We start from the raw sequence: 10843 nt of genomic DNA on the forward strand, positions 1-10843 counted from the left end.
ACAAACAAAATATGAACAGAGAACATCTTAAAGCAATAACGCGCAACAGAAACATCCTGGCTAAACCAGCAAATCTTTAACTCCCTGATCCTATTCAAGTCCACGCCAAAGAGCTTCCACTTTTCCTCTGCCTAGGACTCAGTTGCTTGTAAAAAATCGAGATTCTGTACAGCACCTGAAAATGTGGTCACATTTAGACGAATTATTAGTTAAAAATTGCATCATATTAAATTTTGACTTAAAACTTTCGTGACTGCAGGAATTAATATTATTTTGATCTTTTGGTAAAGTCACGTCATCCTCCTAATGACGATCGCTTGTGTTGTGATCGAAACGTCGTAGTTTTTATTTACTTTTATTTTTTCTATCTACGTGACTTTACCGAAAGATCCAAAGAATATGTATAATATTACATTAACTTTAGATGCTACTGTGGTGCTGCCAATATAATTTGCAGCATAGAACACAGGGGTGCCACCAAATTCCACTCCTTTTTGCACCGTTTTCTCAAAGCAAGAAGCCATCCACAGGCTGGTGGTTGTTTATACGGAATTTACCGATGAGCGTACTTCACCACCAACACCACCACTATTTGCTGTTGCGCCATCCTCCTTAACCCCATCACATCCAATATCCATAGCAGATGAAGACGAACAGCTGCTCCTGCCTGCTCCGTCTCCTGACCCTTGCCCGCCGTCGGGGCTTTGCCGTCGAGGTAGCGAGCAGATCCGAGGGCCGAGCGTGCCGTGAGCGTAGGCCAGGAAGAGAGCGTGGCCCATCACGACGAAGGCGACGGACAGCAGCACGAGCAGACCGAACGCAGGAGGCTCGGGCGCTAGCAGCACTGCCGTGAAATGCAGCAGGTCGAGCAGGTAGTTGAGCGAGTTCTGCACGCCGCTCACCACGCCGCGCTCGTGCTCCGCAACCGTCTCCTGGACCAGCTGCGTCACCGTCAAGTCAAACGACCACAGCCCTGTCGAAAACGCCGAGAGACTCGTTACAATGCAAAAGGGGTGTTCGGTAATTGGCTTAACTGTTGAAGTCAGTTATGCGGTCAACTTCTCAGGTCGGAAATGCTGTATAGAGCTTGTAAGGCATAGACATAGCAGCGTCTTCACAATAGCTGTCCCAGGTTGTTTGTGTAATCAGGTGAGAACTCACGGGAGCAGAATAGCCTAATTTGCGAAAGTAAACCCAGATCGTAAAAAAATGAAGATAATTACTATGAAATAAAGCACAACCATGACAAAAGAAAATCAGAGCAAAAACAACTAAACAGAAATTAGAGCAAAAAACATGCATTCGATATAATAATGTTGCGGATGCCAAATGTATTTTCTTTTAGTCATAAACGAGATACTCCCCTGTTGTTGTGCTATTTTTTGTAAAAACAATTATGAAAATTTATTTTTCTGGGAAAGCCTCACATTATCTTAAGATTCTCAGGTGGGTCCTGCATTGAAATGTCTGTCCAATTCCATTCAAGGGTATTAGTGATATCACTCAAGTCTCATAATAATATTACATATGGGAGTGACACCCCAGTAACATCGCAAGAATACTCCTTTTTGATCATTAACGAAGCATCAAACTTCTTTTCAGACAGCCCAGTACAAACATCTGGTATAGCTACTAGAGAAGACCTATTTGTCTTTTGACATTATATCTTTCTTTACTGATCACGCTATTGCGGACTCACCGATTCGAGCCGCAATCACTCCAGTTAAGAGCAAGGCCACGGACACGTAGGAGTCCGGTGGTGCAAAATCCGGTTCATCGTCCCACGTCGCATTGGGCGCGACGCTACTCGACATCGTGGAAGCCACGAATTCACTTTGATTGTGCTGCACGGGCGCATCTGTAGAATCCCCCGTCATGCCGAGCGAGCGGAACGGTGAGATCGACAGGTCCAACGGGCTGCCGGGTGCGAAGACGGACACTGCGCAGAGAGAAAGGGCCGCAAGCTGGGCCACGCCTGACAGCAGCCCTGTGCGCACCAGCCCCACGGCACGACGCAGCTGAGTGAACACCACCGTGCCCAGGAGCCCCGCGACCGCCGACAGTGTTATGAGAATGCCTAGCAGCGAGGCAGAGATTCCCTGGGTATAGGCGTAGCCCGTGGTGATGCAGTCGAAGCCCAGCACCGTCATGTAGAGGCAGGCCAGCCCCACACCGGCCAGGTACACGGGCTGCCGGCGGTATGTCACCCAGCCACGCCACAGCGTGCGGAATGGCTCCGTGACGCGAAGCCAGCGGCTTGTGGGCGCAGGCGGCTCCTCTTCCGTGCCCTTGCCGATGAGGGACTTGGCTTCAGGTGGGGCTCCTGTGAGTCAAATCAGCAACGTGGCGATCACACAAAGCACCCAGCTGCATATTCTTAGGTTTTTTCGGTAAAGTCACGTAGGTAATTTAAAAAAATATATATTTAAAGTAAAATAAAAATGAAATAAAAATCACGACGTTTCGGAGGCAACACAAGCTTCCGTCTTCAGGTGGAACCGTCACAGCAAGATAGCTGTATCAAGTGAGAGAAATTCCAAGAAAACCGTCCTTGTATATATACTGGTTGAGGGTGGGAGGAGCCAAGGCAGGCCCCTGGATATTATTATGATTGTGAAGTTGGTGCGGCTAAAGCCGCTGCTAGGAATGAGCCTTTGTTGTGTAGACTGGTTGAACTGGGAGGTTCTAAGAGTTGGTAAGGTGCGGCTGATGTAAAGGTGCGGCTGCTGTAAATGGGACTGAGCCCTTTGTTATGTAGAGGTGGTGCGGCTGAAACCGCTGCTAGGAATGAGCCTTTGTTGTGTAGACTGGTTGAACTGGGAGGCTCCAAGAGTTGTTAAGGTGCGGCTGCTGTGAATCCTTGCAGTCACGAAAGCTTCAAATTTAGAATTAACACCCAGCTGCATGCATCCCGACCACTGAGGCTTGGTGTGGCATCCATTGTCCCAGCAACACGAGTCTGACCTGTCACGTCGGCCCCCAGTGGCTGCATCTCGAGTGCGGATGCCGGGGGCCACTCCGCGCCGCCCTTGTGTGCCAGGGCGGGCACGGCGAGGTACACACGCCGCAGCAGCCAGTACTCGACGGCCATCGAGCCGAGGTTCCAGACGGCCACGAAGGCGCAGGCCACAGAAGACGAGGCGAGAGACACCAGCTGACCCACCGCCAGTGGCGCCAACACGTTGCTAACTTGGTCGATGCGCCGCAGAATGGCGTTCATGTCTGCCGGGATAGGTGGCAGCATTAGTGTTGCATTTAGATGGATGGGTAATGACATTATTTCTGATTCACTAGGGTTAAAATGGCGATTTAAGCACTGCCCTTTGAACCTGGACGCCTGTGTTCGATTCCCAGCCACGGCCGATATCACTGGCAAGTGATATCATCTCATTGTGAACCTCAAAAAATCAGCTGAGGCATTTTAGACATCCATACAGATTACCCCGAGAGTGTGCTTTGGTTACCAAACCTGCACATGCGTTATGAGTTGCTATCCAAAGCAATACACAAGAAGTGGTATCAGAACTTGTCCTGGCCCTCCAATGGGTTAATTCAGCCTTAAATATAGACCATGGTGTGTAAACATCAACTATTGTTGCTATTGTTGCCTTTACAACTTCTCACTAACAGCACCGTAAGTGGTCAAACGGTGGTGAGCACATCGTGCTATAAACTAGACAACCTACGTTTGATTCCCGGCCATGGCTAAAATCAATGGCGAATACTACCACCGACCTGTACCATCCGGAATGGTAAAGTTTAGTAAATTTCTCCATGACTGATACAATGTGGAGAGGCCCTTTAACCACCCAGTGGATTGCCAAAGGGCTATAAATGAACAGCACTAATATCAACAATATGTAAGGCTATACGAGAGGATCTATGTCTTTGTGCGTGATTGGACCTGCCAGTCGTCCGCTGTGACCCTCTGCCAGCACCACCACCCAGTCGCGCTGGATGGTGATTGTGGTGGCTGTGCTCGCGAGGTTGGCCACGTTTGCTGTGCCAATCACCACCACGTAGCAGAAGACCTTGTTGAGTCGGTGTCAATCACGCATGCAGGACCAGAGTAATACCTTTACACATGCAAAACACTTGCCACCATCGTCATACATTATCGTTTAGATGGCTAGACATCCTGGCATATTGCTTTATTCTGTGATTTCATCACTTCCAATAAAGACACTTCGAATTGAGTTGATGTTTAAATCTCCACACCTGTCTGGCATTTTTAGCTGGATGTTACGAAGCCAGCCATCTGTTGTTGAGTGGTTGGTGGTCTTGCTTTGACATCATTCGAATAGCGGTTCCACTCTGTGACATTGTCATGCCCAAATACGGAACAGGTGACAAATATAATTAATAATGTCCTTCATTCAGGAAACCTCACTGCGTCTTTGGAGCATTTTGCTATAAAGTTTTGAATTGAGATATTTTGCCAATTCCAATGTGGAAGGAAACTAGAGTACCCAGAGAAAACCCATGCATACGAGAATATAACATTCAAAGCTCGATACAGTTACATTCAATTCAATTATGTACTACCATCTCCTGGCCAGCTAGCAGTCCAAATTTACAAAACTTGGTATTCTTCCATCCAAGTACTAACCAGGCTCACTTCTTCTTAGCTTCCAAGACTAGACAAAGTCTGGTGCGTGAAGCATGATTTGGGCTTAGGTAAATCATCCTAAATGACTATGTGTTAACATTAGTACTAAATGTTAGAAATGTCTTGTTCTTAAACAGATAATAATTACTCACAAATATTGCACCATTTTGCCTTTATAGTCTCCAAAATGCTTATTCTGTGACACTCTCTTTGAACGGACACATTACATGCCTTCAAAGAAATTACTGACATCAGTGTCGTAATCTCAAGGAGTAACATATTAATATGTAGTTGAACATTGTCCTCCCCATTCCCTGACCACACACATTTAAAAGTATAATGGATGAACTTTATGAAGGTGTTACCTTTACCATAAACTACAGACTTTCCATGTCTATTATTTACAAAGCATATTTTAAACTTAAGGGCTTCATAAGACAGATATAATGTATTAATATCAAAGAACCTTACGATCAGCCAGCCATCCCATATGTTGGAGATGTCATTTCTATACATGAAGATCATCATCAAAACGATGCCACAGAAAATGACAGAGGAGTTTTGTATCACGAGCGATGTCTGCGCCACTGCAACACAGAAACAACAACACAGTCATACAATGGTGAACCCGTATGACATTTCACTGGTAATGTCATAAAGCACAGGACATGGTCAGAGATACATCGAGCTCTATAGTGTAGTTTTGATGAAGGAATTCTTCTTGGATGGGTGGTGGTGGGAGTCAGGTTTTAGGTAGGCATCAGTATGGGTTGCTTTCCTGTAGACAGAGTGGCCAAATCATTATCCAGCTGATGTGTGGGTGCTAGATTTACTTTCTTGCTAAATCGCAGGACAACGAGAAATGGACGCGGCTTGGGGAGGTCTTTATCCAGCAGTGATTTATCGTGGCTTATATTGGACCTTTCCGGCTTTCAGAACACACATGCTGTTACACCACTGTGAGACTGCGCTTCTCTCTCCTCACCTTCACCAACCCCCACTGACCAGCATTGAGACGTGTGGCCAAACAGGCCTTCATCCAGCAGCGGATTGACAGAAGGGCTGTACATGTAATGTAAGATATACTGTATATAAGCAGGATTCCAGTCTGTGCCTCCACATATAAATACAATGCGTGTTAAGTGCGGCTTATTGTAACTCCAGATCAATGGTATCGAGCAGCATTTGTTTAACCAAGCAAACTCTAGAGTGGTTCCAATCTTCTGGGTCTCATCAAAAGAGCCAGGCTTGTTATACAAATGCTGCCATGTTTCCCGATGTTATTGTCAAGAACAATGCAAATAAACCATGGGTCCCTATTTAGCGCAAAAAAGCATTACAGAAAACATATGGATTACGCGTTATTGTCTACCACTACGAATGTAACCATGACACTGAGCAAACTATGACGGCGCCGCTGATGACCAAGTACCCTTGATCCTGGAGTTGGTGTCCACCCAGTGGCCAATGAGGGCCCCGCATATCAGCACAGAGAATGCCACCACCAGCCCGTAGGCTGCCGTGAGCAGCAGGCTGTTCCCGTAGAGCTCCACGAGGAAGAGAGCCACCGCGAAGTGCCACATGCGGTCCCCCTGTTCTCACGCAGCACCACCACCACCAACCGCCACCACCAACCGCCACCACCAACCGCCACCACCCACCGCCACCACCAACCGCCACCACCACCACCGCACATGCGCTCTGCTCAGTGCGGTCACTTGAGTTTGGTGAGGATCTGTGCCACCCCCCCACCCCTTGACAAAATCTGTGGTGGTGCTAGCCCTTTAGGGGTTCTAGTTCTACACAGATATCTGCGAACTGGACATCTGTGAAACCTACTGGACAGCTGTGAAAAAGAGCTTCATAGCTCATCGGATTCCTCCAGTAAAAAAAAAAATTCTGATTCTGAAAAAAATATTCTAATATGTTTGGGTGCATGTATGCTAAACTTCTTTCGCACCGTACATTGCCAACCGTGATAATCGGAGGTGCGGGGGAAGGACAATAAACCAAACAAAAATATCTGTTGCAAAGAAATTGGTTTCAATCTAGATTTAAAAGTGCCATAGCTCCAATGGCTTCCAAATATCGTAAGGAATGCACATATATAAATGGTAGCACTGTTGTGTGAAACAAATAAAGTTAAAGGCTAATTACAATTATTTTAAGTGTTATTAGCATTATGGGAATGTTTCTGTTTACAAGCATCTGAGTTCCAGCTAATATTTGGTGCACCCCTATTATGTCATGAATCCAAGGACAATTGAGTTACTTACTAGTGGCCCTAAGCTGTTAGTCTATGCCAGCACCACCAGTGGGGAACGTGCAGAGAAGATCTTATGACGATGCATTATTATATTACAGTATATATCTGACTATTTCATATATGAAGCTGATGCTCCCAAACTTATGAAAAAACAATCTGAAGATATAACAGATTAAATCATTAATATTGATTTAACTTAAATAATGGATATTGAATTAATACTGACTTCACTTAAATATCTGATTCCACAGTATTTTGTGTAATTATATCCTCCAGTACATTATTACATGCAATTCATTACAGAAAAAAACTAGTTTTGCATTTAAAAAACACTTTTGTATTATTCATATGCACAGCAGTTTTATGTAATATTAGAGAACGCACCCATGTTGACAATGCATGACAGATGTAAATGAGAAACCTTGAGGACCTCAAGAATCTCAACGTGTTATCTGCAGACAAGGAACGTTTAATACACAACACAGGTAAAGCACAAACCACATACGTTAAAATGTTTTATCTGTATATTTTGTAAAAAAAAATCTGTGCAAGAAATACATTATTCCATCATATTATAATACAAAAAAACTTTGCAACCGACAAAATATTCAATACAAGCATCAGTCACCACAAGACACAATGTGGCATACGATACATCGAATTCAGAGACCTTACCCCAGCAAGTCACCGTCTTCGCATCTCCCGCAGGTAAATCTCTTTCACTATGTGTATTTCTGGAACTCATGTTGCGAGAATTTCTCTTGAAATAAAGGTGGCAAACCTAATGTGCGGGTCTAGTGAACAGACACTATACAAAACAAGCTTATATTTTATATTCGTATTGGATAATAAATTGTTACTTCCAATTATACCCCAACAGTACTCTTCACAAAACTGTGAAAACTTATACCCTGACAAAACTGTGCATGCCTAGACGGGCAGACCATCGCTGGGAAGTCGTCTATGAATCATCATCTACGTAACAGAGAATGCATACAAAGTACTGTGCTGTTGTAAACGTGATTCATAAAAAAAAACTAGCATTAGTTGGTTCAAAGGTGTTCCATTTACTCCAGCGAGTTAAATATTGCATGCGTCCATGTGCACTCACCTTCTCACGTGTGGTGGAATCATATATTTACGTCGCAGTAGACTTAGTTATAAATGTACGAATAGCCAAACGTGGCATACAATACTAAATGTACATGCTGCTTAAGCATACATTCAGATAAATAGCAAACATAATTTAACAGGGCAACGTATATCATGCTGTGAGATTTAATGTGCAAACACTCATGCATTGAACTGGCTAAACGTTGTAAATCCAGAACGTCCTGAAAAATGTTTCAATAAATACTGAGAATTAAAAATATGATTTCGTGTGGCAAGCAGTACAAACCTCTATTGTCAGTTTTCAACACAGTTACACTTACATTTACATGATCTTATTCCTCAAGAATGTTTACTGCATGCACGTAGGTAATATATTACAGGGATGTCAACATATTGTAATTTCAAAACTAAGAGTCACTTTCAATATACACAAATTATATATTGGTACAGTTACATTTGCATCTAGAACATCCACTGGAGTTGTTGGTTCAGGGGCTTGCAAAAGATGAATCTGCCTATTTGTATTTGATGAGAAAATAAGCTCATCTAGAATTAAGCTCATCTACACAACATTAAGCTCATGAATTCTGCCTTGGGGCAACGGATAGCACACTGGACCTGCAATACGAAGGTCACTGGTTAGATCTCCCAGCCAGAAGTTGAAATCAGCAAGTTTGGTAAATTCCTCCAAACTTCTGTTCACCCAGGAGTATAAATGGGTACACCATACTCTTTGTTTTTTTCTGTAAAGTCACGTAGGTTTAAAAAGAGAAAACAAATAAATTAACTCGCGACGTTTCGAAGGCAACACAAGCCTTCGTCTTCAGGTGGCACCGTCACAGCAACGAAACGTCGTGATTTAATTGATTTGTTTTCTCATTTTTAACCTACGTGACTTTACCGAAAAAACCAAAGAGTATGGATCCTTGCAGTCACGAAAGCTTCAAATCTGGGTACACCATAGTTAGTCGCTCGATCGGTGGGGTAAAGCGTGGATACTCTCATCTCTTCCAAGACGTTAGGTCATTTTTAATCAGTAGCCCAAAAATATCTGCTAGTAGAGACACTTCTCGGTGCAGCATTGAATTTGCTTGCTCATGCAAAAGATCAATCCTCACATTGGCACTAAACCTCATAACACATGCAGCGCATCTGCCAAGATGACACAGGAGGTAGTTGATCTTTTATTGGCCTCTGTAAATTGAACTTAGCGAAGATAGCTGCATACGAAAACCTTTACCACGGGGATTAAAAGCCAGCACGTGATGGGCACGTGGTACAGGTACATTCTTGTGCTTCATGTGTGGTCACTGAGTTGCTCAATACATATTCTGCTTTCAGTATTTTGTATATATATTGTAAGCCAGCAGCGTTGCCATTGTTGAGTTTAATAATAATCCTTCTAACATATTATTTTGTTGTGTAATTTATTGTCATGTTGAGATCTGGATAGAGAAGTTTCCTGAAATAATGTCCAACTGTTTGCTTCGGATGATTGAGAATGGAATTTACGTATTCTTTCCAGAGTTTGACAATTTTTCCATGAGTCCAGATCATTTTCCAATATTGATATCTGATGAAGCCAACTTATGATGTCCACTTACCACAGTTCCTTGACTATCCTAAAGAGTTTGGATTCTCCTTTCTTTGCAGATTCTTCAGCTTCAACTGTTACTTTCAGAAATCAACCGTTTTTGTCTTTAATTGTCCTTTTCTCTCTACAGTGTTTATGCTTCTGACTTTTGCTACCCTGCGATATGGCTTGTGATTAATTTACAGGGCAATTGCTTTCCATGTTGTTTCAGAAATCTCTTCTCTCTTCTAGAACTCGTGACTTCTTGAGCCACTTCAATCAGGTATGGATAGATGACAAGCACCACGTGACTCTAGGGACAAGATTATAATCCCACTTCCCTTGAAGAATTACCTGAGTACGATGCGTATTTTTTTTAGGTCCAGGTTTTTAGTTAACTCCACATTCAATTAAGCATTAACCACAACCAAGGGCACTTACAATTTTACTGCAACGACTTCACCTTGTGGTAAACTGCACTGTGCGTGACTCTTTCGCAGGGTTCAGCAGCGTCAGCACATTCAACTTTCCTCAACATTACACATATCCTGTCTATGTTCTACCTTACTCCATGTCAAATTTGTAAAACGTAACACTCATCATGGCAGAAAATCCGTAAAGTGTGAAAACTAAAAATATTTAACAACACTCAACGGTGTGCATTGCATGTACAAAAGCTCTCAAGCCTTATCCACACCACCGGTTTGAAATAACTGAATGTGTGGCCATTGTGGTTTAGACCACACACTCAATACGTGAATAAAATGTGGCCACATTCCAACGGGCAGAAGTGAAACAGGCACAACTTTAGACCGGTTTTCGTTTTCATTAAGGCTCATCAGTACAGTAGAGTCATCAATGTTCCTTGTTGCATTATGCCTCTGGGTGCCCCATATATTAAATGGCTTTCATTTTCACTGCTTATTGAGTCATTGTTGCCTTAAGGTAAGTGATAATCGGGCCTCGCAGTGAGCATCTTATAATCCGGATAGTATACAGTCCTGTACTATATACAAGGTGCTTCAACTTTTATTTTATACTTCTGAGAATTTGCAACAACACCACAAGAAATGTGCCTGCGGGCACAAGCAGAGACTCTGACTTTTTGAAGCGAGTAACACACATTTTATTATCATTTCACAGTGTAGTATCCGTTCTTTTTTCATTAAAACAACCATAGTCCCATATGAGCGTGAACATGTTTTGTATTTGCTATTTGTGGGGCTGAATGTCTCATCTCCGCCCTCTGCTGGTTTCTTGTCACAATACAATCAACGCCGCG

At 43.3% G+C, this 10843-nt stretch overlaps 1 protein-coding gene across 1 annotated transcript; it reads right to left on the minus strand.

The window, feature by feature from the left end:
• Window positions 1-542: 542 nt before the first annotated feature.
• Window positions 543-6192, minus strand: SLC40A1 (solute carrier family 40 member 1). The gene is made up of 6 exons (XM_078860013.1): window positions 6042-6192; window positions 5081-5196; window positions 3905-4031; window positions 2965-3222; window positions 1700-2323; window positions 543-973 (listed from the first exon to the last, which is right to left on the minus strand). The coding sequence occupies exons 1-6, from the start codon at window positions 6190-6192 to the stop codon at window positions 543-545; spliced, it is 1707 nt and encodes a 568-aa protein (XP_078716139.1).
• Between the last annotated feature and the right edge of the window lie 4651 nt (window positions 6193-10843).

Source organism: Lampetra fluviatilis, chromosome 10 (genome assembly GCF_964198595.1).
Source record: "Lampetra fluviatilis chromosome 10, kcLamFluv1.1, whole genome shotgun sequence".
Classification (NCBI taxonomy): Eukaryota; Metazoa; Chordata; class Hyperoartia; order Petromyzontiformes; family Petromyzontidae; genus Lampetra; species Lampetra fluviatilis.